The sequence below is a fragment of the Mesoplodon bidens genome (genome assembly GCF_964165515.1).
Source record: "Mesoplodon bidens genome assembly, chromosome: 13".
In the NCBI taxonomy this organism is placed as follows: domain Eukaryota; kingdom Metazoa; phylum Chordata; class Mammalia; order Artiodactyla; family Ziphiidae; genus Mesoplodon; species Mesoplodon bidens.
The window spans coordinates 26,029,857-26,057,539 of NC_138169.1; the positions used below are offsets into that span (position 1 = coordinate 26,029,857).

Here is a 27,683-nt window from a genome sequence, read left to right on the forward strand (position 1 = left end):
TTTTTATTTTATTTTATTTTTTTTTTCTTTTTGCGGTATGCGGGCCTCTCACTGTCGTGGCCTCTCCCGTTGCGGAGCACAGGCTCCGGACGCGCAGGCCCAGTGGCCATGGCTCACGGGCCCAGCCGCTCCGCGGCATATGGGATCCTCCCAGACCGGGGCACGAACCCGTATCCCCTGCATCCGCAGGCGGACTCTCAACCACTGCGCCACCAGGGAGGCCCTCATCTTTTATTTTTTTATTTGAATTTTATTTTATTTTTTTATACAGCAGGTTCTTATTAGTTATCTATTTCATACATATTAGTGTTTATATGTCAATCCCAATCTCCCAATTCATCCCACCCCCACCCCCACGCCATCTTTCTTTTTAGATCCAGCATCCAATGATTGTCATGTTTCTCTAGTCTTCTTTAATCTAGAACAATCCCCTGCTTTAAAAAAAAAAAAAAGTTTATATTCTGTGACATTAAAGAAGTCCGTTCAGTTGTATCAGTCTTTCTTTACAATCTTGGTTTGTTTTTGTAATTTATTTACGATCAGATTCAGGTTAAACACAACATAAGATAGGTGGTATTTTGCCTTCCCATTGTATCACACAAGAGGGAACACAATGTCAGACCCTCTCATCATTGTGATGCCAAGTTGGATCACTTCATAAAGGTGGTGTCTTCCAGATCTCTCTGTTGTACGGGGTACAGTTGCCCTATTAAATTAGTAACATACGGTTTGATACTTTGAGACCAGGTGAATATCCTTTTCTCAAACAACATTTATCCCATGTTTTAGCATCGATTTTTATCCTCGTCTCAACAGATACATTTGTGTTTGCAAAAAGGCAATTTCTAAACTAGTCATTTCTTCACCACTCATTGGCTGGCATTCTTCTGTAAAAAAGATCCCCCTTCCCCAACCCAGATATTCTTGAGTATTTCTATTGACTCATGGATTATTTTAGTTCACTATGTTATAATCCATCACTTTACTCTTTCTGATGCTCAAATTGTCACAAATTTGACCAGTGAGAGCCCCTTTAAGCCAGCATCTATGTTCTTTTACACGAATCCATCAGTCTTAGAGAATTTTCTTGACTTATACACAAAATGTTCCAGGATCTACTCGTATATTCCCTCAGACCTGAAATCAGGAATTGGTAGAGAATGGTATTTTAGAAATGAAAATCTGGATGCTAAGAGGGTTCATTATTACTGGGATGCCATTGCTTCTAGGTAGTATCAGTGCATAGAACAAGAAAAAATGTAAAATCTCTGACACCTCCAGTTCAAATCCACTATGATGGGGTCTTCTGCATCTTTCTCCATCCCATCTTGTCTCTGCAACTATGAGAGAAGTTCCCAACAATGTCCATATATTTACTTACTTGCTGTATCCCCAGGTACTCACAAAAGAGTTTCAGAATTACTTCAGCAATGCACTATGAACAATGAATCTACTAGGGAAAATTCAAGAAGTCTTTGCAGAGGTTTTTTTGGTCCTTAAGATATATCCCGTGAAAGATGTGCAGTTAATTAAGTTCTTTTTCCTGTGTGATTATGTTAACAGTTCAATATACTATTAGCTTAGTTTTTTTCAATTAAAATTCAATTTTAGGGTTTTCTTTTTCATCCTTTCTGTTTAATTTTCTTTCTGAATACAAGTCAGATCTGTATAAAAAGGTATTCTCAAAAGTCTCACTCTCATCCATATGACCTTTATTCTGTTCCTATTCTCTCTTTCAGAGGAAACCATTTTCATTTGTTTTGGATTTATTTTTCCTGTGTTTCTTTTCTCTTTTTTCAAATGCATATGTGTGTATATATATATATATATATATATATATATATATATATATATATATATATATATCTTTTTCTTTTCTTTTTTCTCTTTATTTCTTTTAAAATTATTTCTGTTTTTTTGCAAAATAATCAAATATATCCCTTATTTTCTCTTTCTGATATACTTTTTGATACTGAGAAAGGTTTATATGTTTGTTATAATGGTTATAATTATACTAATATCTTTTAAATACTATTTATTTATTTATGTCTGCGTTGGGTCTTTGTTGCTGCACATGGGCTTTCTCTAATTGCAGCGAGCGGGGGCTACTCTTCATTGTGGTGCGTGGGCTTCTCATTGCAGTGGCTTCTCCTGTTGCAGAGCACGGGCTCTAGGTGCATGGGCTTCAGTAGTTGTGGCACATGGGCTCAGTAGTTGTGGCTCGCAGGCTCTAGAGCACAGGCTCAGTAGTTGTGGTGCACGGGCTTAGTTGCTCTGTGGCATGTGGGAGCTTCCCAGACCAGGGATTGAACCCGTGACCACTGCATTGCCAGGCAGATTCCTAACCACTGCATCAGCAGGGAAGCCCTATGTTGATATCTTTATTATGTTATATGGTAAATATAATGGCAATATTAGATATATACGATATGGTCCTCTTAGTTCTTACTTTTTCAATATTCTCTATTGGCTCCTCTGATGGTTAATTCTATGTACCAACTAGGTTATGGTGCTCAGTCCCAGTTGTTTGGTCAAATATTAGTCTGCACGTGACCGTGAGGTTATTTTGTAGATGTGATTAACATTCACAATCAGTTGGGACTTCCCTGGTGGTCCAGTGGTTAGGACTGTGTGCTTCCACTGCAGGGGGCATGGGTTCCATCCCTGGTCAGGAACCTAAGATCCCTCAAGCTGTGAGGCTTGGCCAAAACAGAAACGAAAACAAAACACATTTACAATTAGTTGACTGTAAGACAGATTGCCCTCCATAATGTGGGTGGGCCACACCCAATCTGTTGAAGGCATAAAGAGCAAAACCTGAGGTTCCCCAGAGAAGAAGGAATTCTACCTCAAGACTTGGACATAGAAATCCTGCCTGGGTTTCCAGCTTATTGGCCTGCCCCACAGATTTCAGACTCAAGACTACACCATCAGCTTTCCCCTGAATTTATAGCCTACTGGCCTGCCCTACAGATTTTGAACATGCCGGCCTCCATAATAACGTGAGCCAAGTCCTCAAAATAAAAATTTCTCCCTATATGTATATTCTATTGGTTCTGTTTGTCTGAGAACCCTGACTGATACTGTTCCCCACTAAGAGTAATACTGAAACTACCTGGTAACTTCTTCCTCCTGTTCTTCCCATCTCCCAGCATAGGGTCTAAAGGGATATCCTTTTACTGTCAGTTAATACCTATCAGTCAAGCAGTGAGCCTCTTCTATTTTCATATATCCTTTCCATTCTCACCCCACCCTCCTCTTATATCTGCATAACAGACCTCATGACCCATAATAGCTTTAGCTGTTTCTCCCTTTTTTTTTTTCAGTTAATTTTCCCTCTTGCCACCAGATGGATTTTCTGTCCATACAATCATCAAAAGTAAATTTTCCATTGGCACAATTAACACATCCATAACATCCAATTTTATGTGCAATAACACAGGCAAATTTACTTTTATCAGTACTGGGGGCCTGTAAAGCCGGAGTCTTTTTTTTTTTTAATCTATTATATCTGTTATTTAGCCCATGAGTCAAAGACAACAGCCATGTCCTCAAAACAACATCCCTACCCCATTTTTGTAATGGTTGTACTACTGTACCTACATTTTCAGAACAATAGCCATTCCATCTCTATACTGTTTCCATTATAACCATCATTTTTAGTCTTAAATCTACTGGTCAGTATATATTTAATTCTTAGTCCTACTTCTTATAGCAAAGTCTTTCCAGTTACTTGAGTTGTCTAAAGTTTTTTTTTTTTTTTAATGAGATTTCTCAGGAAGGGTTCATGGGGAAAATATTCACTGAGTTCTTGCATGTTTATAACAGTCTGTGGCCCTTGGAGGTGAAGGTCTGTGGCCCTTGGAGGTGAAGTTTAGCTGGATATAAAATCCTTGGCTCACATGTTCTTTCCTTGAATGTATTGATTATAACACTCCACTGTCTCTGGCATAAAGCATTGATGTTGAAAAGTCTGATGACAATCTGATTTTCTTTCTCTTATAAGAGACTTAGTCCTTTTTACCTAGATGCCCAAATAATTATTAATTTTTATTAATATCCAATAGGTTAATTTGAATACATCTCTATATTGGCTATTCTGAATTGATTTCCCGATGCAGTAGAGTGTGCTTTCGACAAGTAATTTTTTTTTTAATCAGAAAAGTTACCTTGAATTGTAGTTTTTATTATTTATTATGTTCCATAGATTTGGCTTTCCTCCTTGGGACTCCTATTAAGTGTACATTTGATCTTCTTTATATCTGTATTTTAAAATCTCTTTCTTCATTTTTTTAAGAAGAGTTATTTATTTATTTATTTATTTATTTATTTATTTATTTATTTATTTTATTTTTGGGCTGTGTCAGATCTTGGTTGCAGCATGCGGGATCTTCATTGAGGCATGAGGGATCTTTTTGTTGCAGTGCGTGGGCTCTTTGTTGCGGCATGTGGGCTTCTCTCTAGTTGTGGCATGCGGGTTTTCTCTTCTCTAGTTGTGGTGCGTGGGCTCCAGGGCACATGGGCTCTGTAGTTTGTGGCACAAAAGCTCTTTAGTTGAGGTATGCGAGCTCAGGAGTTGTGGTACGCAGGCTTAGTTGCCCCACGGCGTGTGGTATCTTAATTCCTTGACCAGGGATCGAACCTGTGCCCCCGGCATTGTAAGGCAGATTCTTTACCACTGGACCACCAGGGAAGTCCTTCTTCATTTCGTTTTGATTGAAAATAATTTCCCCCTTTTCATCTTATCTTTCTTTTAATGTATCTCTATAGGTATTGGCTCTGTGTTTATCCTTGTTTAGCCTTCACTTCTGATAATTTTTTCTTTTATGCTTCATTCTTTCATGAGTTCTATAATTTTTTTTTTTTTTTTTTTTTGTGGTACGCGGGCCTCTCACTGTTGTGGCCTCTCCCGTCGCGTAGCACAGGCTCCGGACACGCAGGCCCAGCGGCCATGGCTCACGGGCCCAGGTGCTCCGCGGCATGTGGGATCTTCCTGGACCAGGGCACGAACCCGTGTCCCCTGCATCGGCAGGTGGACTCCCAACCACTGCACCACCAGGGAAGCCCCTATAATTTTGTTTTTTAAGTCTTCAGCTTCTCCAGCCACTTCATTTTAAGGTTTTTCTAATTCTAATGTATACTGTTCTTTCATTGCTTCTATAATTCTTTTAATTTATTTAGCACATCTTAAAAATATTAAGTTGCAGTTTATGTCTGCTCTGTGGGCTTGTCTTTCTGGCATGCCTCCACGGGACATTATTCTGATTCTTATTATCTTTTTTCCTTATATCAACTCTGTATGGGGTGTGGCTTCAATACCTTTTATTGTTCATGTTTAAGGAAGATGAGATTTCCTGTACTTTGAGTTTAGAAGGTAAGTCAGAATAGGTTTTATAGCATCATGGCTCTTGGTTCCTTTTGTTGTTTTCACAAAATGATTTAAAATATATATATGGCCTCCTACTTTCTGGTATTTGTCTTCTCTGATCACCTCCACAACTTTTTTTTTTGGCTGCACTGCGCAGCTCGTGGGATCTTAGTTTCCTGACCAGGGATTGAACCCAGGCCCTTGGCAGTGAAAACGCAGAGTCCCAACCACTGGACCGCCAGGGAATTCCCTACCTCCATAACTTTTTGAAAACATCTACATCTTCACTATCCTTTTGCCCCTGTCGTTCCTGTCCTGCTCAGTCTGACTTCTCCTCCCACTAGCTTCCCCTCCGTGCAGGGCTCTGTTCTGGAGAGAGAATGGGATCTCCCACGTGGAGAGTTCTCAGGACCCAGAACTCCTCGGCACCCTCCAAACTTCCCTTGGCCACCTTTCACTCACCCGTAAGCTGGAGACTGCAAAAGTCAACCTGTAAAATTCATCTGCGCAAAGGTTCTCGGGTTAATTGGTTTTCCAGGCTTCCCTGTGAGAACCAGTGGGCGGTCTGGGAGTTCTCCAGACCCACTGTCTCCCCTTCCCTTCCTTCCCACCATTGCTGATAACCCTACTGCTTTTTTTTTTTTTGGCTGCGTTGGGTCTTCGTTGCTGCGCGCAGGCTTTCTCTAGTTGCAGTGAGCGGGGGCTACTCTTCGTTGTGGTGCACAGGCTTCTCATTGCGGTGGCTTCTCTTGTTGCAGAGCACGGGTTGTAGGCACGTGGGCTTCAGTAGTTGTGGCACGTGGGCTCAGTAGTTGTGGCTCGTGGGCTCTAGAGCACAGGCTCAGTAGTTGTGGCTCACAGACTTAGTTGCTCCACGGCATGTGAGATCTTCCCAGACCAGGGCTTGAACCCATGTCCCCTGCATTGGCAGGCGGATTCTTTTTTTTACTTACTTACTTATTTACTTACTTACTTTATTTATTTATTTATGGCTGCATTAGGTCTTCGTTGCTGTGTGTGGGCTTTCTCTAGTTGCGGCGAGCAGGGGCTACTCTTCATTGCGGTGCGCGGGTTTCTCATTTCAGTGGCTTCTCTTGTTGCGGAGCATGGGCTCTAGGCGCACGGGCTTCAGTAGTTGTGGCATGTGGGCTCAGTAGTTGTGGCTCATGGGCTCTAGAGTGCAGGCTCAGTAGTTGTGGCGCACAGCTTAGTTGCTCCACGGCATGTGGGATCTTCCCGGACTAGGGCTCGAACCCATGCCCCCTGCATTGGCAGGTGGATTCTTAACCACTGCACCACCAGGGAAGTCCTGATAGGCAGATTCTTAACCATTGCACCACAAGGGAAGCCCAATCCTACTGCTTTTGATGTAAGATATTTTCATTACACTTGGTTCAAAATATTCTCTAATTTCCATTGTACCGTCTTCTTTGTTTCATGGGTTATTTAGTAGTGTTTGTCTTGATTTCCAAATATATGAGGATTTTCTAATTTTTGTGAACTTGTTGAGACTTAAAGGTCCAGAAAACGATCAATTTTTTTTTTTTTTTTTTTTTTCTTTTTGCAGTATGCGGGCCTCTCACTGTTGTGGCCTCTCCCGTTGCGGAGCACAGGCTCCGGACGCGCAGGCCCAGAGGCCATGGCTCACGGGCCCAGCCGCTCCGCGGCATATGGGATCCTCCCAGACCGGGGCACGAACCCGTATCCCCTGCATCGGCAGGCGGACTCTCAACCACTGCGCCACCAGGGAGGCCCCGATCAATTTTTTAAAATATTCTGTGCATTCTTGGAAAGAATGTGCGTGCAACACTTCTGTTGAGCGCAGTGTTCTGTATATGTCAGTTCAGTCAGTTTATTATTATGATGTCATAATAATACAGCCTCACTGTAGAAGATTTTTTTTCTTCTTATTCTATCAGTTACTGAGAGAAGTGTGTTCGTCTCCCACTGTGATGTTTGTCTAATTCTTCCTTTCATTCTGCCAATTTTTGCTTCATATATTTTAAAACTGTTAAGTGCATATACATTTATATTTTCATATCTTCTTATTGAATTGAGGTTTTTATAGTAATATGTCCCTCATTATCTCTAATAATATTTTCTTTTAAAAGTCTACTTTGTTTGAAATTAATATAGTTATACAAGCTTTCTTGGTTAGTGTTTGTATATATTTTTTTAATCATTTTATCCCCTACGTGTCTCTTTTTTTCTTAATTGAAGTATAGTTGATTTACAATGTCATGTTAGTTTCAGGTATACAACACAGTGATTCTGTTATATATTCTTTTTCAGATTCTTTTCCCTTATAGGTTATTGCACAATATTGAGTATAGTTCCCTGTGCTCTACAGTAGGTCCTTGTTCGTTACCTATTTTATTCCCCTATGTCTCAATCTATTTTCTATATATTCTATCATTTTTTCTCTCTGTAGAAAATTTGGATATTTTGTATTGAATTAATCTTTTTTTAAAATTTGTGTTTAAACTGTTGGTAATCTCCTGTTAGCATTGAGCTCCTAATTCCATATTTTATAGTTGCCAGTTCTCTGATGAAATTCTTAATCTTGTCTTTTATTTCCTTATTCAAAGTCTGAGGTCCGACCCTTCATAATCTGGAGATCCTATGGTCTTTTCCTTCATTATCTATGCTTTCTCTTGGGCTTTGTGCTGTCTTCCTTCCTTGTTTGCCTGGTCTTTTTTTTTTATATAACAATAAACACCTTTTTTACATGAGCTAACATAGGAGGGAGGAGGATTTATTTGCTTTTCGAGGCCTTGGTATTCCTCAGATAGAATTCCAGCTCCTTGTCCTCGAGCGCAAAGCCATCTGCTTGACCACACTGGCCTGGTCTTGAAGTGATGCATGCAAAATGCTTGCCCTGCTAGAACTGCTCCTCTAGAACAGTGGTCCCCAAGCTTTTTGGCACCAGTAACTGGTTTCATGGAAGACAATTTTTCCACGGACCGGGGCGGTGGGTGGGTGGGGGAGATGGTTCAGGCAGTAATACAGGCGATTTTCAGGCAGTAATGTGAGTGATGGGGAGCAGCAGATGAAGCTTTGCTTGCTCATATCCTGCTGTGCGGCCTGGTTCCTAATAGATTGCAGACCGCTGGGGACCCCTGATCTAGAAGACTGCTGATTTGGGCGTTCTTCTTCCTTTCTTCATATTTCTTCTGAATTTTCTTTGATTGTTTTTTGTTTAAAGTCTCTTCCTCCTCAGGAGTCAGCTTGGCCTCTTCTTGCAGCCCAGGGGCAGGGCATAGTGGGGCTTGTACCACTGTGGGTACTGTGTGTTGTTGGTGAGCACAATGCCGTTCTGCACCAGGGTCTTGGTATGGACCAGTTCATCGTTGGATGCATTGTAGACAATATCAGTAATCCTTGTCTTGCGTTTACAGCACGCCGAGCCCCAGGAGAAGTTCCCCATGTCCAGCCTCAAGGCCCGGTACTTCTTGCTGTCTCCCCACACGCGGACTCTGTGTCTGTGGCGGGGACCAGTCTTGGTGTTGGCAGCAGGGCATCCCAGCTCACACTTCTGCTTCTGGTTGTAGGGCTTCCTTTTGCCCTAGGTCTTGTGGTGCTGTGCCAGTTGTCCTGAGAGATGCCCATCGCTCGGCACTGGCTGGAAAGAAGGCTTAGTCCTTTTTAGTTGGGCACTAGCAAGCGTGTATAAAGATTGTTAAAACTTTTTAGAAATAATTTGAGGCCTATATGCACAGAAATGTCTGGTGTTCCTATACACCAACCATGAAAAATCAGGAAGAGAAATTAAGAAAACACTCCCATTTACCATTGCAAAAACATATATATAATACCCAGGAATAAACCTGACTAAGGAGGCGAAAGACTTGTACTCACAAAACTATAAAACACTGATGAAAGAAATCAAAGATGATGTAAACAGATGGAGAAATATACCATGTTCTTGGACTGGAAGAATCAATATTGTGAAAATGACTATACTACCCAAAGCAATCTACAGATTCAATGCAATCCCTATCAAACTACCAATGGCATTCTTCACAGAATTAGAACAAACAATCATACAATTTGTATGGAAACACAAAAGACCCTGAACAGCCAAAGCAATCTTGTGAAAGAAAAACGGAGTTGGAGGAATCAGGCATCTCGACTTCAAACCATACCACAAAGCTACAGTAATCAAGACAGTATGGTACTGGCACAAAAAGAAATATAGATCAGTGGTACAGTATAGAATGCCCAGAGATAAACCCACACACATATGGGCACCTAATTTATGACAAAGGAGGCAAGAACATACAATGGAGAAAAGACAGCCTCTTCAATAAGTGGTGCTGGGGAAACTGGACAACTACACGTAAAACAATGAAATTAGAACACTACCTAACACCATACACAAAAATAAACTCCAAATGGATTAAAGACTTAAATGTAAGACCAGACACTATAAAACTCTTAGAGGCGCGGGCTTCTTCCCTGGTGGTGCAGTGGTTGAGAGTCCGCCTGCCGATGCAGGGGACGCGGGTTCGTGCCCCGGTCTGGGAAGATCCCACGTGCCGTGGAGCGGCTGGGCCCGTGAGCCATGGCCGCTGAGCCTGCGTGTCCGGAGCCTGTGCTCCGCAACGGGTTGGGCCACAACAGTGAGAGGCCCGCATACCACAAAAAAAAAAAAAACTCTTAGAGGAAAACAGGAAAAACACTCTTTGACATAAACCACAGCAAGATCTTTTTTGTGTGTGATTTTTTGCTGTGATTTCCACAGCAAAGGAAATCATAAATAAGACAAAAAGACAACTCTCAGAATGGGAGAAAATATTTGCAAATGAAACAACAGACAAAGGATTAATCTCCACAATATACAAACAGCTCATGGAGCTCAATATCAGAAAAACAAACAATCGGGTTAAAAAATGGGTGGAAGACCTAAATAGACATTTCACCAAGGAAGACATACAGATGGCCAAGAGGCACATGAAAAGATGCTCAACATCACTAATTATTGGAGAAATGCAAATCAAAACTACAATGAGGTATCACCTCATGCCGGTCAGAGTGGCCATTATCAAAAAATCTAGAAACAATAGATGCTGGAAAGGGTGTGGTGAAAAGGGAACACTCCTGCACTGTTGGTGGGAATGTAAGTTGATACAACCACTATGCAAAACAGTATGGAGGTTCATTAAAAAACTAAAAATAGCACTACCATATGACCCAGCAATCCCACTACTGGGCATGTACCCTGAGAAAACCATAATTCAAGGAGAGACATGCACCACAGTGTTCATTGCAGCACTATTTACAATAGCCAGGACATGGAACCAGCCTAAATGTCCATCGGCAGATGAATGCCTAAAGAAGATGTGACACATATATACAATGGTATATTACTCAGCCATAAAAAGAAATGAAATTGAATTATTTGTAGTGAGGTGGGTGGACCTAGAGTCTGTCTTACAGAGTGAAGTAAGTCAGAAAGAGCAAAACAAATACTGTATGCTAATGCATATATATGGAATCTAAAAAAAAAAAAATGGTACTGATGAACCTAGTTGCAGGGCAGGAATAAAGAGGTAGACATAGAGAATGGACTTGAGGACATGGGGTGGGAGGGCAAAGCTGGGGGGAAGTGAGAGTGGCATCAACATATGTACACGACCCAATGTAAAACAGTTGGCTGGTGGGAAGCAGCCGCATAGCACAGGGAGATCGGCTCCGTGCTTTGGGATGACCTAGAGGGGTGGGATAGGGAGGGTGGGAGGGAGGCTCCAGAGGGAGGGGATATGGGGGGGACATGTGTATGCATATGGCTGATTCGCTTTGTTGTGCAACAGAAACTAACAGTATTGTGAAGCAATTATACTCCAATAAATATCTATTAAAAAATAATAATAATTTGAGGCCTAGGATACCAACATTCTGGGATCACCTTAATCCAGTTTGAGTGGCTGAGGTCATCTGAAGCTGGGCCGCCGTGCTTGTAAGAGCTGCTCTGTATCTAGTTGACTGTTACTCGGAGTGAGGACCCATCCCCCGGTGTGGTCCCCCAGCACACCCATCCCCAGGCACTGGAGGATGTCAGAAGCCCTGCTTGGCCGTTCAGCCTCCTCTTCCAGGACTGGCAGTCGTCTGGAGGGGAAAAGAGGCTCCAAAAGCCAGGCTCCTCTCACTCGGAGGCCTGTATTTCTCTCCTGTTTCTGACGCCCTTGAGCAGATGTTTTCTATTTGTTTGGCTTTTCTAGTTGTCTGTGGAAGTTTGGTCTGAATTGTTTAGTCTTTCATTACTAGGATGTCTGCTTTACATGTTAACAGATTATTTTTTTAAAAACCTATGGGAGCAAGGCAGATGCAGGGGACCAGATAGGAGACTGTTACAGTAACCCAGGTGAGAGATGCTTGTGGCTTAGACCAGGGTGGTGGTGTGGTGGAGGAGGTAATGAGAAAGGATTGGAATCTAGGTGTATTTTGGAGGTATAACTAACAGGCAGGATTGGCCGTTGGATATGGGGATGAAAGAAAGTGACCAATCAAGGACGACTCTGAGGTTTATAGCCTGAGGGTGAATGGTTGTGTCCTTTTCTAGGATCATGATGACTAAGAAAGGAGCAGTTTGGGGGGCAGAGGTGGGAGGGAAGGAAAAAGTGCAGTTTAGGTCATGTCAAGAGTGAAATACCTCTTAGATGCCTAGGGGAGGTAGCCTGTGGATGGCTGAGGATAAGTGCCTGGGGTTTAGGGGAGATCAAATTTGGGGGTCATCAGCACAGAGGTTGCATTTTAAGCCCTGAGCCTGGATCAGCTCATCTGGGGGAGGACATAGATGCACCAGGACCAAGGACTGAGCCTGGGGCTTCCAACATCCTGAGGTTGGGGTGGTGGCAGGAAAACCGGAGCGTGGTAGGTGGGGGTCCTGAAAGCCTAGTGCGGAAAGCACTTCCGAGGTCAAGTGAGATGCAGCCTTTGTGATGGGAATTTTTTTTTTCCAGTTTGTCTTTTTTGTTTATGGTGTTTTAGTCTAATTAAAATGTGTGTTTCTCTGTGCCTGGACGTAGAATCTTAGTTCTTTCATACTTCTGGCTTCGTGCCCTCTTTCCCATTCCAAGATTACCTGTGTCCATGTGGCGCCCATGTGTGCCCACATGTGGGCCCAGAGCCAGGGATATGTGGCTCCGGGGAGGGGTGAGCCCAGCATGGAGTGGTCAGATCAGTGTGCCTGAGCTGAGAAGGTGCTGGGGTCAGTGGTGGGGGAAGGGGACCCAGGCCCAGCCCCTCTTTGGGCCTTGGTTTCGCATCTGTGACCTTGAGGTGCTGGGGAGGATTCCTGGCTGTGAGGGAAGAGGCAGCCCCCAGTGAGCTGTGTAGGGCTGTGCCCCAGGGAGACAGGCATTTCCTCAGCACAGGCCAGTCTGACCAGCACCTAGGAGCTGAAGGGTTCACCCCTCGCTGCCCATGGACAGATAAGGAGACTGAGGCCTGAGAGCATTCCCACAGACCGTGGGGCCCTGGGAGGGGCTGCGGAACCCATAAGCCCAAGCCCTAAGCCCTGATGGCAGGGCAGGATCCCGGGGTCACTTGAAAAAGTCCAGTCTTGAAGGGGTTGGGCCAGTGTGTCCCCAGTGAGATGAGGAGTGGCATCTGCCAGGCTAGGCTCCCAGCGCTGCCGGGAGGGACGGAGGGTCTGGCCCGGGCCTGGCTCTGCCTGTTGTAAATGAGCCACTGCTGCTGGGAGGACCCCAGGAAATAATGGTAGCTGGAGCACTTTGTAAACTGAGAAGCACCTTATATACAGCCAGGGGCGGTGTAAATGGCATCACAATTTGCCATCTGTAGAGTGCTGTACACCTGTGAGTGGCTGGACTTAAGGGGCAGCCCGGTGTGGTCTCAAAACTAACCTGTGGTTTGGTGGCAGGTTAGTGGCAGCAGACAGGCCACCCACGTGTCCCCACTCCCCAGTGAATGCTAGCAGAGCAGCCCAGGTCAGGAGGCCAGGGCAGGGGAGCCCGGCCACTTACTCTGTGACATGTTCCCTAGAGCCATCCTCCAGCAGCACGGCTCACCCGTGGACGCCACCATCGCAGCTCTGGTCTGCACCGGGGTTGTCAACCCCCAGAGCATGGGCCTGGGTGGAGGGGTCATCTTCACTATCTACAATGCATCCACAGGTGAGTCCATACGGGACCCCCATGGGGAGGATGGGCTCGTCCACAGGTGCTAACAGTGAGGTGCTTTTAGACCACCTGCGTGTATGGCCAACCTGCCCTGTCTACCCACGCCCCTTCCTGGGTCTCTTGGTGCCCCTCAACCTCTGCAAAGCCTAAACCAAATGTTAGTACAGAGGCCAGTTCATGGTACAGAGAGAGAAACTGAGGCCTAGAGCAGGGCCGGGGCTGTCTGAGGGGGACTGTTGATGTGCAGTGAGGCCTGGCAGCCACCGGGGTGCCCCTGACACCCCACACGCCCTGCCCAACTCCAGGGAAGGTGGAGGTCATCAACGCCAGGGAGACGGTACCCGCCAGCCACGTCCCAGGTCTGCTGGACCAGTGCAAGCAGGCCCAGCCTCTGGGCACAGGTGAGGCCCTAGAGGGGCCACCCGCTCCCACCCCACCAGACCACTGGGGCTGACCAGAACCCCCCACCCTGAAGGGGCAGTGCCCCTCATGGACGGCTGAACCACCCTGGCACTGAGGGGTGGCAGCTGGGGATGGGGAGCCCCTGCGGAGGTCCTGACTCCCCGGGTTTTCCCGGGGGAGGGCTCTCTGAGTTGGGAGGGACGATCCAAGCAGAGGGCCCACCTCAGCCGAAGGCCCGGAGGGTTCAGTGGAGACGGGTTGCGGGGCTGGGGGTGGTGGGCGGGGATGGGGCCAGTTTTTCTGGGCCCCACAGGCCTGGCCACGGACTTTGTGCAGAGGGCAGTGGGGAGGCACGGGGGTGTGAGGGGGGGAGGGCCGTGGTCCCAGGTGGGCTCCAGAGGCTCGCTCTGGCTGCCACGACTGGGGGGCCAGGCAGCCAAGTGTGGAGTGATGGAGAGCCCCCGGGGGCCAAGGGGGGCGGCCCAGGGGCAGGGGCGTGACACCCGTGCCGTGCAGGTGCCCAGTGGATTGGGGTGCCCGGGGAGCTCCGCGGCTATGCTGAAGCCCACCACCGCCACGGCCGCCTGCCCTGGGCGCAGCTCTTCGGGCCCACCATCGCGCTGCTCCGGGGGGGCCTCCGCGTGCCCCGCATCCTCAGCCACTTCCTGCACAGCAGCTACCTGCGCCCTTCCCTGCACGCATCGTCCCTGAGGTGAGCTCTGATGGGGGCCCAGGGCCCCTCCTCAGCTCCTCCTGCAGCCAGCAGATCAACCTTCTGGGGACCAGGGCCCTGGATGGCCAGTATGTCACTGTCTCAGCTCAGAGACCTCCGGTTCCACGTGGCAGAACCTCATCAGAGGGCTCAGGCCAGATAGAGTTTATGCCAAAGTGATGGGGCTCCCAGGGCGCAGATTTGGGCCCTGCCCGCCCCCCCCACCCACTCTCTCTGGGCTGGCGGGAGGGCTTTGGCCACCCCACTTGCCCACCCGGGCAGCCCACTGACCAGGAGGAGTGCCAGGTGTCAGGCCCTGGGTGGACGCTGGCTTGGCGGGGGTGGGGGCATGTCCTCCCTGGGCCTGGGTGATGAGAGACATGAGGGTGTCAGCCCCACCCAATCCTGGAGAATCTGCCCCCATGACCACCACAGCCCCTCAGGACTCCGGACCAGGACTCCCTCCCTGTAGGGTCCTTGCAGAAGTGTGGCTGCCCTTCAGGACGTGGCCTCACCCTGGGGCCGCCCCCCACTCCCCAGGCAGCTCTTCTTCAATGGGACAGAACCCCTGAGTCTTCACGACCCACTCCCGTGGCCCGCGCTGGCCGCCACCCTGGAGACCGTGGCTGCGGAAGGCGCAGAGGCCCTCTACACGGGGAGGCTGGGCCGGATGTTGCTGGAGGACGTTGCCAAAGAAGGTCAGCACGTGAGGCCCCACAGCCCCGTTCCGCCAGAGAAAGAGGGGTCTGGGCGCCAGGGCGGAGGGTGCGTCCGGTCCTCTCCTCCCCTCCCCTCCCCTCGCCCTGAGAGGGGGCCAGCTGCTTCCAGGGCTTGGAGAGGCCGTTGCCCCAGTCCTGCCCACTGCTGGTCTCAGGGACCTTGCAGTCAAAGCCCCCGAGGAGCAGGGCCCCGAGGGTTAGGGCCACGAGACGGGAGCTATCGGTGGCTGCAGGGGTGCTCCTGGGCCTGGAGTTGGCCACCCTCAGTCTCTCAGAGGCCAGCTTGCCTCCCCGACCTTCTCCCACTCCAGGGAGCACCTGCCCGTCCCTGGCCTCTGTCCACCCATCCCCCAGCCCTGAGGCCACTGCCCACAGGCCCAGCACCACCCCTCTGGGCCTGGAAGGCTAGGGAACGAGGGGGGCCCCCACTGTGTGAACCAAGGTCCCTGGCTGACACTCTGCACCTCGTTTCCCCGTCTGTACATGGAGTCCTCTGTCTCACCCCAGGGAGCCGGCTGACCCTGCAGGACCTGGCATCATTCCGGCCTGAGGTGGTGGACGCCCTGGAGGTGCCCTTGGGGAACTACACCCTGTACTCACCGCCACCGCCTGCAGGGGGCGCGATTCTCAGCTTTGTCCTCAATGTGCTCAAAGGTGAGGCCCCCAAGGGCCCAGGGGTCCGGCGCCCGTGAACTGAATTCCAGGCCCAGCCAGGCTCTGGGTAGCCACTGCCTCCTCCAGCTCAGCCCCCTCCTCAGATACTGAAGACGGGGCTGAGGAGTGGGCCAGGACGGCGTGTTCTAGAGCTGGCCTCCCGTGTGGCCCATGCCTGGTCTCTGCTGAAGGGTCTGCCGTCATCTACCCACTAAGTGCCCCCAGGTGACCCCGGCGTAGGGCACAGGTGCAGTGGCTCTGCAGGTGGTGAGCTGCCGGTCCAGTGTGTGCAGCTAGGCCTGAGGCCCAGCCTATTGCAGCCTGCAAGGGGGTTGCGGGGTGCGGGGGGCATCCTGGCAGTGCCCAGAGCTGGGGCTGCCTGATGCTGCCTGTGGCTGCCGTAACAAAGTATCACAAATTACCAAAACCTGGTGGCTCAGACAACAGAAATTTATTCTCTCATAGTTCTGGAGCCCAGAAGTTCAAAATCAGGGTGGCTGCAGGGCCACATTCCTTCCGGGGGACCTGGGGGAGAATCTGTGCTTTACCTCTTCCAGCTTCTGGCGGCTGCCGGCATTCCTAGGCTTGTGGCTGCATCCCTGCAATTTCAGCCTCCGTGGTCACACGGCCTCCCTCTTCTCTGTGTCTGTTTTATAAGGATATATGTGATTACATTTAGCGCCCACCCGGATAATCCAGGATAATCCGCTCCTCTCAAGATACTTAATTTAATCACACATTTGCCATACAAGGTAATATTCACTCTTTTTCCATATAAGGTAGTATTCACAGGTTCTGGGAATTAGGACATGGACAAATCTTTCTCAACCCACTATACAGGATGACCCCCACCTGCGCCCACCCCCTCCCCAGGGTTCAACTTTTCCGCGGAGTCGGTGGCCAGCCCCGAGGGGAGGGTGAACTTGTACCATCACCTCGTGGAGACGCTCAAGTTTGCTAGGGGGCAGAGGTGGCGGCTGTGGGACCCTCGAAGCCACCCGGAGGTCCAGGTGAGGTGCCCTGAGCTGGTGGAGAGCCCCCTTCCCTGCCCCAGGGCTCAGCATGAAGGGAGGGTCAGGCCAACGGGTGCTCTGTCCACAGACCCTGAGAGCCTGGCGGGTGAGGCTGGAGGGATGTGTACACGGTTGGTTCTAGAACAGGATGGCCTGGCAGTGGCCCAGAGCAGGGAGGGTGCAGCAGTCTGGGGACTGAAGGGAGCCCTGGAGGGGCAGGTACGGGAGGGCAGTGGTGGCGCTGCGTCTCTGACACCCTTAGGGGACCTTCTGCTCTGTGACCCCACCTGGCCTCTCACTGACCCCGTCACCTGTCTGCCCACCCCAGAACGCCTCCCAGGACCTGCTGGGGGAGGCTCTGGCCCAGCACATCCACCAGCAGATCGACACCCGGGGTGACCACCAGCTCAGCCACTACAGCCTGGCGGGCACCTGGAGCCACAGGATGGGCACGGCCCACGTGTCCGTGCTGGGGGAGGATGGCAGCGCTGTGTCTGCCACCAGCACCATCAATACGCCGTATGTGGGGCCGGGGGCAGGTGGGCAGGCCCCACTCCATTCCCTAGACCTCAGCCCTCCACCCCCAGCCTGGCCTCCCAGCACCTCCCTGGCTGTGTCCATCGAGTGGTACCTTGTTTTCCCCTCTCCTGTGTCAAAAGCGTCCTACACCCTGACACCTCTGGCCAAAAAGGCTCCCGATGGGGTGGCCCTGAGCCAGGATGAGAACGGGCCTTACAACCAGGAGGATACCGTGGTGGGGGGCAGGGCCAGGGAGGGAAGAGCAGTTCCAGGATGCTGGAGGGCAGCTGCTAAAATGAGGGGCTTCTGGAGGGCTGGGGCGCAGCCCATGTGTGTCGGGAGCCCACGGCCCGCGCCCAGCTCTGCCTCTGTCCACAGCTTTGGAGCCATGGTATACTCACCGCGCACCGGCATCCTCCTCAACAACGAGCTCCTGGACCTGTGCTGGAGGCACCTGCGGGGCTCCGGAGTCACCCCACCTCCCGGTAAGCACAGTGCCCCCGGGCGAGAGGAGGGAAGGCAGGAAGGCTGGGCAGGCCCAGCACAGAGACAGGGATGGAGGGGGCAGCCCCGGGGGGCGCTGGCTCAGAAACGAGGCTATACTGATACCCGTCCGGCCTCCAGTTCCAGGCGAGCGGCCCCCGTCATCCATGGTCCCCTCCATCTTAGTCAACGCAGCCCAGAGGTCGAAGCTGGTGATCGGCGGGGCTGGCGGGGAGCTCATCATCTCTGCTGTGGCCCAGGTGAGTCTGGGGGCTCCTGGATGGAATGTGCCCTCGCTGGGTGGCCCTGTTGTCCTGATGTCCTGGGAGGGGTTGGGGAGGGTGGCTGGTGCCCCTCCCTCCCTCCCTGCCTGCATCCTTCTCTCCCCCACCAGGCCATCATGAACAAGCTGTGGCTGGGCCTTGACCTGCAAGCTGCCATTGCAGCCCCCATCCTGCACGTGGACAGCAAGGGCCGGGTAGAGTACGAGCCCAACTTCAGCCAGGTGAGGCCGTGGGCCAAGCCACCGCTAGGCAGACGCCTCAGCGCTTGCCTTCAGAGCCCCTGGTGGGGCCTCAGCTTTTGAGTGTGCCCAGTGCACTTTGGCTTTGGGGGCCACCAGGAGTTGAGAAGCTCCACGGGGGAGGCAACAGGCCGCTGGTCTCCACGGCAGGGGACAGGGTGTTGTTCACATGACTCCCAGAACGAGCTCCCCTGCACCTTGGTCCCTGCTCTTTCTGGGCCATTCTCTCCGTAAGCTACTCTCCCCGGCTGAGGCCTCTCAGACTCTCCCTCATGGTGATCTGCAGGTTTATTTCTAAAGGAGTCTATTATTCCTGGGAGTCTGCAGAGGGATTTCCCTCCAGGGCACTGGGTTCTTGGTTCCCCACACAAGCAGGCCCAGGAGCTGAATTCTCTTGTGGGACTCCCAGCCCCTCCCCTCCGCCTGGGCAGATGGCTGGCCTCCTTGGAAGGTCTCTGGGCTGGCAGATGCCCTCACTAGGGCCCACTTTAAAGGACTAACAAACAGCTTTTCAAGGCTCCAAACTTCATGCCCAGGGTCCATTCAAGCAGCTGGGGTTCAAGGTCATCAAAGCTGCCTTTCCTGTTATGAGCTTCTTTGGTCTCAAGGCCGCCTCCCAGGGCCGTTGGAATTCTGAGGACCACAGAGTGAGGGGCCTTGAGTCCAAGGGGGTGTGTAGTCCTGAGAACCTTGGTCTTTGGGCCTGGAGACTAAGGACCTCAGCCTGTCAGGCCCCAACTCTCAGAGTGCGAGGCCTTCCCTCCCAGCCTCCCTCCCTCCCTGTGCAGGGTCCTCCCCATGGCAGGAGGACTTGATGCTCTCCCAGGACTCATCCTCTTAGGCCCTTCTCCTTGACCTTGACTGAAGGTCTTTACTCTGTGAACACCATTCTCCAAGGACCTCACCTCTGAGAATTTGGACCTGACAGCCTGGAATCCAGAGAACCCCGAGCCCACAGCCCTCAGCTCCCTGGAAGGTTAGAGTGTTGGCCACACAGCTCAGGGCCTCCCATGGAGAACACGTGAGGCCCTGGAGACCCTGAGAGCCAAGGCCCAGGCCTGAGGCCAGGAGGGTCCTTGTTCCTCAGGGCCTTGGAGTTCGGCCACTATGACCCTAAAGAATAGTCTCCGAGGACCACAGGTCCTGCTGTGGCTGTGAGGAGCTGGGTCTTCCAACCTAAGGACACTAGGTAATTAGCACGTCAGGCAGAGATACACCCAAGGCCATAGCGCCTGGAGACCTCGCCGTACCTGTGGCTCAGGTCCTGGAGGCCCTGGTCCTGGGGACAGCAGGGCACCTGGAACTGAGGGCCCTGGTGGGCGGGGGTCCTTGGCCTTAAGTGGGAATGTGGGGCCCAAGTAACACAGGTCTCCACATGCCAGGATCTCTGTGAAGAGTCACAGACTGGCAAGTGTGGGGACCAGGCCCCAAGGCAAGGTACTCAGGCCCTCAGACACCAACACCTGGGCCCTGATGCCCTCCAATTCCACATACTCACCGTCTCAGACCTGAGCCTTTATAGCCCGTGCTCGGAGTGCCTCACCCTTGGGGACCGCTGGTGCCTGTGGCCTGGGGTCCATGTCCTTGGACTCATGGGTGTTCAGAAGCCTCCAGCTGACTCCTCCACCAGCAGGGCCTTGGAGAGTCTGGGACCCCCATCTTCTCATGCTGGTGTTGAGATGGCAGATCCTAAGCTGCCAACAATGCTGGCACCAGGGCCATTCCTCCTGTCCAGGGCAGGAGCCAGATGTTGAGTTGGGCCCTTCTTGTGTATGGGTGACCTGGGACTCCAAAGGGCCCAAGCTCTGCCTTCTAGAAGACTTTGCTTTCAAGGTCCTCAAAACGTTGAAAGCTATCTTCTCCACAGAAGCCCTTGGACTCCTTGGTTGTCACGTTGAGGCCCCTGGTGTCCTTGATCCAGGACAGAAGTGAACCTGCATCTCAGCTTCCTTCTAGTCCGGGCGATGTCCTCCTGTCATATCCCCTGGAGCCCAGGCTTCTCCTCTGGGGCCTTTGGAGTGGGAGGCCGTAGACTCCATGCCTGCAGACAAGGCTGCGTCCAGCGGCCCTCTGTCCTCTCCCAGACCGCCCCTGCCAGTCCTGCCTCCTCGGCCAGGGTCCTCAGCTCCCTGCCCGGGTCCCAGCCCCTCCATGACCAGCCTTCTCTCCTCTCCAGGAGGTGAAGAAGGGGCTCCAGTACCGGGGCCAGAACCAGACCGAGAGGCCCGTTTTCCTGAACGTGGTCCAGGCCGTGTCCCAGGACGGGGCCTGCGTGTACGCCGCAGCGGACCCCAGGAAGGGTGGGGAGCCCTCAGGCTACTAAAGAGGTTGCTCCCTCCCCACTGGGATCCTGCCCAGCACACGTCCAGGCTGGCCTGGTCCATGGGACCGAGTGCTCCAGCAGAATCTGAACCCCTTGGCAGGACGGTCAGCCTGGGGCTTCAAGAGGTGGGGACAGCCCAGCAGATGGACGGCTGTGGGGGCCGAGCCCTCCCCTCCCAGAGCCCCTGTGGCCCTGCCCGGACCCCTCCAACCTCCCCAGGCCTCTCACCCAGGACTGTGCCCCCGCTCCCCAAAGCCCCATTCCCCAGCTGTGTATCTTCCAGTCCAAGATTAAAGAAGAGGCTGCACCACGCCTGATTCAGGGCTGAGGTGGGGAGGAGACCTTCAGAAAGCACGTGAAGTGAGCTGCAGCCCTCCACACACACCACCACGGAGCCGGGGAAACCAGACACGGGCTGGGCCTTCTCCAGGCCGCCCCTGGACACTTGCTGGGGCTCCGCACATGGCTGCCCGGACCCACCCATTGGGAGGAAGGCAGGGGTGTGGCCTGGGGGCACCTGTCCCTGGCTCCTGGGGGCCCTTGGCCCAGGCCCGTCCTGGAGCTTGTCCTCCGTGCCAGGAAAAGGCTGGATGAAGCGAGACCTAAGCCCCCCTCCAGCCCCCAACTCCAACATGTTCTCACCCTCGGCACTGTTGACGTTTTGGGTGAGTCATTCTTCGCGGGGGCGCTGTCCACGCACTGTAGGCGGTGGAGCAGCATCCCTGGCCTCCCCTTGCTAGGTGCAGCGTCATCCCACCCCCACAGCCAGTCACCAAACCACCCCCGATTGAGACCCACGAGCCCCCAGCCACCGTGGATGGCTTTGCCAGCTCCTGGGTGCGCCGCCCTCCCTGGGGGGGATCCTGCCCCATGCCGAGTCCTGGGAGCATTGGGAGTTCCTGTTTCACCCCGAACATCCCACAGGGGTGTACCTCCGCCTGGAAGGGCGCCACTACAGATCCATCACCTCCCATTCTGCCTGGAGTTCAGCCGCACAGGACGGGTTGGGTGTTGCTCCTGTGCCTGCTGGGACAGAGTACTACACACTGAGGGCCTTCAGACAACAGACACCCTTGCCGCAGTGCCTCCCAGCTGCATCCCCAGAGCATGATAACGGTGTCCCTACACTCCTGACTCACCCTCTGCCATCCCTGGGACCCTCACCACCCCCTGGAGCCTCAGTTACCACTTGTGAGCTGATGGGTCCCTGCCCAGGCTCTAGCCCAGGTTTCTGGACCGTCAGACTCACATACCTACTCACCCACCCACCCACCCACCTCCCACCTCCAGAGCACCTGGGATCCACAGGCACCTCGGACTCAACACACCCAAGCAGAAGCCAGCTCTGAGGCAGCCGGAAGTTCTCCAGTGCCCCCCTCTCCCCGCTCCATGATAGTCACCCAGTCCTCTCCCTCCATCTGCGTGGTTTGGCCTTGGTTCCACCTCTTTGTCCCTTTCTGCCTCCTTGCCGCTGCCACAGCCTCGATCCACGCCCTACTCGTGACAGTGATGAGCCTTGGAAAATGCATACCTGATCCTGCCATGAGGCCACACAGAGCCCTCCTTGGCTCCTGGGGGCCCCTGGAGGAAGCCCATTCTTCTCGCTCCCTGCTCATCCCACCCTAGGTTACTTGCCGGGCCCCTGCCCACATCCCTCCTGGACCACAAGCAATGCCAACCAAGATGCATTCCCAGCCCAGTTAGCGACTCTTACAGCCTCTTTAAACATCTTGTTACACAGAGGAAATCAAAGCAGTATCTTCAAAGTAACATTCACATCAATACAGATCAGCCCCCACAGAATATGGCTAAAGCAGGGCTCAGAGGAAAATATATTGCCTTAAATAGTTACATTAATAATAATCAAAACAAATAAAGTATCTAACATACGAAGTTAGTAAAAGAACAATCAGAACGGTAAGGAAGGCAAGAGGAAGAATTTAGTAACAACTGAAGCAGAAATTGATAAATTTGAAGTCAGAAGAACAGATGTTTGAAAAAGATACATAAGCTATTAGCTAGCCAATTAGTAAACATGAAGGACGTGTAAATACACACAGAAAAGAAATGAGAACGGGGAAATAACCTAAGCTACAGAGGAAGTTAGAAGTACTAGAAAAGATTACTCATTTTAATAAAAATAAATTTGGAAACTTGACAAATTACTTTCTAGGATGATATAAGTAGAATTGCGATACTTAACACATACTAAAAACATTGCCACTTATCTGAAATTCAGATTTAATTGGGCAGGCTTTATTTTTATTTGCTAAATCTGGCAAGCTTAAGTATAAATGACAAACGGGTCCAAGAAAGAGCAAAGGTCTAGATATGTCAGTGATCACAAAAAAAACTGAGAACGTGGCAGAACACTGGCCTACCTCAAATGCCCTTCTGGAAAGTTTCCCAGGCGAGGTGTGTCCTGCCGTTAGGATCAGAGGCCTCTCTTGCCAGTTAAGCTGCCACAGTGTAGAGTGAGGAGGAACATTTCCACATTCACTTTATGAAGTCAGCATAGGACTAGCCCCAAACTTGGCAAAGCACACCAAAGACCAATTGTGTTTGGGAAACTCAGCACAAAACTCCTCAAACAAATACAAGCAAGGAGACTCCAAGCAACACATTCAAAAGGACAGGGTGTCCGGGTAGGGCCGACACCATTACTGCTGGGAATGTCCATGAGAGGGACTTGTACTCCTCTTTCACCAGAGGAGAAAAATCACAGAGTCCTCTCCATGGAGAGGCATTTGACAAAATTCAACACTCATTCTTTTTTTTTTTTTTTTTTTCGCGGTACGCGGGCCTCTCACTGTTGTGGCCTCTCCCGTTGCGGAGCACAGGCTCCGGACGCGCAGGCTCAGCGGCCATGGCTCACGGGCCCAGCCGCTCCACGGCATGTGGGATCTTCCCGGACCAGGGCACGAACCCGTGTCCCCTGCATCGGGAGGCGGACTCTCAGCCACTGCGCCACCAGGGAAGCCCTCAACACTCATTCTTGATTTAAAAAAAAAAAACAAAAAAAAACCCCACAGACAAAACAACAACAAAACACTGAATAAAATGGAAATAAATGGATATTCCCTTAACATGAATAAATATCTCAAAACAACAGTAACATCTGTTGGACACTGACCATGGCTAGGTGCTACTCTACTGCTTTACATGTATTAATTCACGTAATTCTCCCTAATGAAAGGGAGCTATGATGAGCCCCATCTTACAATGAGAATACTGATGTACTAAAGCTCCCAGGGCCCTGTGGAGTAAGTGCCAGAGGTGGAAACTGGGGAGACAGATGGAGAAAATGAGTCTTGACCCCATACCATATACAGAAATTTATTTGAGATGAATCTTAGGCCTAAATGGGAAAACTAAAATAAATGCCTGGGCAACCAGTCCAGAATCATTTATTACAAAGACCATCATTTTCCTCATTGAATTGTATCAGTGCTTTTGTGAAACAAACAAAAAAACTCAAGTAAACCAAGCCATCAGATTTTAAAACACACTGTAAACATACAGTAGGTTAAAACAGCATATGAATAAACCTCAGAAATCAATCAACCACAACACAAAGTTCACAAAGAAATGCAAACATATGGGAATTTTGTCTGCTAAAAGAGCATTTTGAAGCAGTAGAAAAAAGATGAACTGCTGACAATCAGTATTAGAACAAGTGGGTAGCCACCTGGAAAACAGTAAAGTGGGACCCCGGCCTTTTATTTATACCAAATTAAATGCCAGTTGGACCAAAGATTTAAGAGTTAAAAATAAAACCATATAAATATTGTAAAAAAATGGGAGAAAAAAATTTTATTTATGTTCTTAGAGTGGGGAAGTCCTTTTTTAGGCACGACATAAAATCAAGAAGCCATATTAAAGGGACTTCCCTGGTGGTCCAGTGGGTAAGACTCCACACTCCCAATGCAGGGGGCCTGGGTTCGATCCCTGGTCAGGGAACTAGATCCCACTTGCTGCAACTAATAGTTCGCGTGAGGCAACTAAAGATCCCACGTGCCACAACTAAAACCTGACGCAGCCTAAATTAATTAATTAAAAAAAAAGAAGCCATACTAAATTGGGACTTCCCTGGCAGTTCAGTGGTTAAGACTCTGCCCTTCCAATGCAGGGGGCAGGTTTGATCCCTGCTCAGAGAACTAAGATCCCACATGCCATGCGGCATGGCCAAAAAATTAAAAAAAAAAAAAAAAGAAATTTGAACACATAAAAATTTTAAATTTTGACGTGAAAAATATTTCAAAAGACCAATGAAGGGCTTCCCTGGTGGCGCAGTGGTTGAGAGTCCGCCTGTCGATGCAGGGGACACGGGTTCGTGCCCTGGTCCGGGAAGATCCCACATGCCACGGAGCGGCTGGGCCCGTGAGCCACGGCCGCTGAGCCTGCGCATCCGGAGCCTGTGCTCCGCAACGGGAGAGGCCACAACAGTGAGAGGCCCGCGTACCGCAAAAAAAAAAAAAAAAAAAAAGACCAATGAAAACCTTGCAGAAAGACAGTTTCAATACATGATCTGGGGCTGGTTACTTCAATATTTAAATATTTAATATCAAAGACCAAGTATCCGTTAGAAAGAGGCACAGGGATATGACTCATTAGACCACAGAAAGAGAACTACAAATCGCCATTTCAACATACAAAAAATGGCTCAACCTCACTGATAAATGCGCCAATTAAAAAAACAATGAGATCCACAGGGACAAAGCAAATGGCTCCAGCCCAAAGGCTTCCTCTGTGAACACTTCCAAACACTGACGGAACAAGTCAGTCTTACACAAACTCTTCCCGAGAACAGAACAGAGAAAACACTGCCCAACTTTTAATAAGGCCAGCATAATCCTGAGAACAAAACCTGACAAAGAAACTTCATGAAAGAAAAGTACAGGGTGATTTCATTCATGCACAGAGATGCAAAATTCCTAAATGAAATCTGAGCAAGCCAAATTCATATATATAAATTCATCACTACCAATTTGGGTTTATTCTGGGAATGCATGATTGGTTGAACATTACAAAATCAAGCAATGCAATTCACTGTATTAACATACTAATAGAATAAAGAAGAAAAATCATTCACCATCTCAATAAATGCAGAAAAGCATTTGATAAAATTTGCCAACTTTCACAATAAAAATTCTCAGTAACTAGAAATAGAAGAAAACTTCCTTAATTTTATAAGTTGCGGCTACAAAACCCTACAGTAAACATCATACTTCATGGTAAAACATACAAGCCTTCCTTTTGAGATTGAGACCAATTCCTTTTGAGATGGAAACATGCATTGCTAGCTTTCATCATTTCCTGTCCATACTGAAAGCGAAGTCCTTGCCAGGGCAATAAGGTGAGAAAAAAGAACAAAAGGTATAATTGGAAAGGAGGCCATAACACTGTCAATATCTGTAGATACTTAACAGGTAAACTGTTAGAAATAAGTCAACTGAACAAGGTCACTGGAATCAAGGAAAATATACAAAAATCAATGATATTTCTACATCATTCACAAATAGAAAACACTTTTTTGAACTGAAATCACTTACAATGGCATTAAAAAAAAAAATCCATGCCTAGAAGTAAAACTAACAAGTATGCAAGACCTCTACACTGAACACTACAAAATATAACTGAAGAATTTGAAGAAAATGAATAAATGGAGGATTATACTACATTCATGGACTAGAAGGCTTAGTGCTGTGAAGAAGCCAATTCTCCCCACATTCACCTATAAATCCAATGCAATCCTAATAAAAATCCTCACAGGTTTGTGTGTGTGTATGTGTGTGTGTGTGGAAATTGGCAAGCTGATTCTAAAATTCATATGGAGACACCAAGGACCAGGACTAGCCCAGGCAATCCTGAGGAAGAACATGGAGAGGAATCTCCCTGGTGGTTCAGTGGTTAAGACTCCAAGCTTCCAATGCAAGAGGCCTGGGTTTGATCCCTGGTCAGGGAACTAGGTCCCACATGCCACAACTAAAGATCCCACGTGCTGCAGCTAAAGAAAAAGATCCTGCATGCCACAACAAAGATCCCGCATGCTGCAACTAAGACCCAGTGCAGCCAAATAAATAAATAAAAATAAAATATTAAAAAAAAAGATATGGCCAATTAAAAAAAAAAGAACATAAAGGAGGACTCACATTACCAGATGTCAGGAACAAGCTATGGTAATTAAGGCAATTTGGTATTGGTGCAAAAATAAACTGGGCAGGGCTTCCCTGGTGGTGCAGTGTTTAAGAATTCACCTGCCAATGCAGGGGACACAGGTTTGATCCCTGGATCCAGGAGGATCCCACATGCCATGGAGCAACTAAGCCCGTGTGTCACAACTACTGAGCCTGTGCTCTAGAGCCCGCAAGCCACAACTATTGAGCCCATGCGCCACAACTACTTAAGCCCGTGTGCCTAGAGCCCACGTTCCGCAACAAGAGAAGCAACCACAATGAGATGCCTGCTTACCGCAAAGAAGAGTAGCCCCTGCTCAACGTAACTAGAGAAAGTCCATGCAGCAATGAAAACCCAATGCAGCCAAAAATAAATAAATAAAATAAATTAAAAAAAAATCTATCAAAAATAAACTGGGCAATGGGACAGAACAGAAAGTCACCTGACCTCTGACAGAGGAGACACAGCAGTGCAATGGGAAAGGAATGCTGTTTCAATAAACAGTACTGAGTCAATCAGATAGCCAGATGAAAATTGTGTATCCTGACTCCTACCTCACACCATGCACAAAAATCATTCCAGATGGTTGGCAGATCTAATCATGAAATATCACACAATAACACTTTTATAGGAAAATACAGAACAG

The 27,683-nt window shown here is 49.5% G+C and overlaps 1 protein-coding gene and 1 pseudogene across 7 annotated transcripts in view; one reads left to right on the top strand and one right to left on the bottom strand.

The window, feature by feature from the left end:
- The window catches only part of GGT5 (gamma-glutamyltransferase 5), a gene marked incomplete at its 5' end in the record, with an annotated part of 29,560 nt that extends 8,390 nt beyond the window's left edge, over positions 1-21,170 (top strand). For 5 of the 6 annotated variants that reach the window (XM_081251834.1, XM_081251837.1, XM_081251832.1 and 2 more), the window contains 11 exons: positions 13,376-13,506; positions 13,818-13,913; positions 14,431-14,626; positions 15,167-15,324; positions 15,853-15,999; positions 16,873-17,009; positions 17,341-17,531; positions 17,910-18,016; positions 18,156-18,274; positions 18,409-18,519; positions 20,714-21,170. In XM_081251834.1, the coding sequence (XP_081107960.1) occupies positions 13,376-13,506; positions 13,818-13,913; positions 14,431-14,626; positions 15,167-15,324; positions 15,853-15,999; positions 16,873-17,009; positions 17,341-17,531; positions 17,910-18,016; positions 18,156-18,274; positions 18,409-18,519; positions 20,714-20,860 (1,540 nt within the window). In that variant the 3' untranslated portion in view covers positions 20,861-21,170. Of the gene's footprint in view, positions 1-8,766; positions 8,814-13,375; positions 13,507-13,817; positions 13,914-14,430; positions 14,627-15,166; positions 15,325-15,852; positions 16,000-16,872; positions 17,010-17,340; positions 17,532-17,909; positions 18,017-18,155; positions 18,275-18,408; positions 18,520-20,713 lie in introns of all 6 variants that reach the window. The other variant, XM_081251833.1, reaches the window with a different exon arrangement.
- On the bottom strand, positions 7,599-10,944 carry LOC308626592 (small ribosomal subunit protein eS8-like; annotated as a pseudogene). The gene is made up of 2 exons: positions 8,476-10,944; positions 7,599-8,246 (listed from the first exon to the last, which is right to left on the bottom strand). The product of its transcript is annotated as a small ribosomal subunit protein eS8-like (transcript).
- Positions 21,171-27,683: the final 6,513 nt, after the last annotated feature.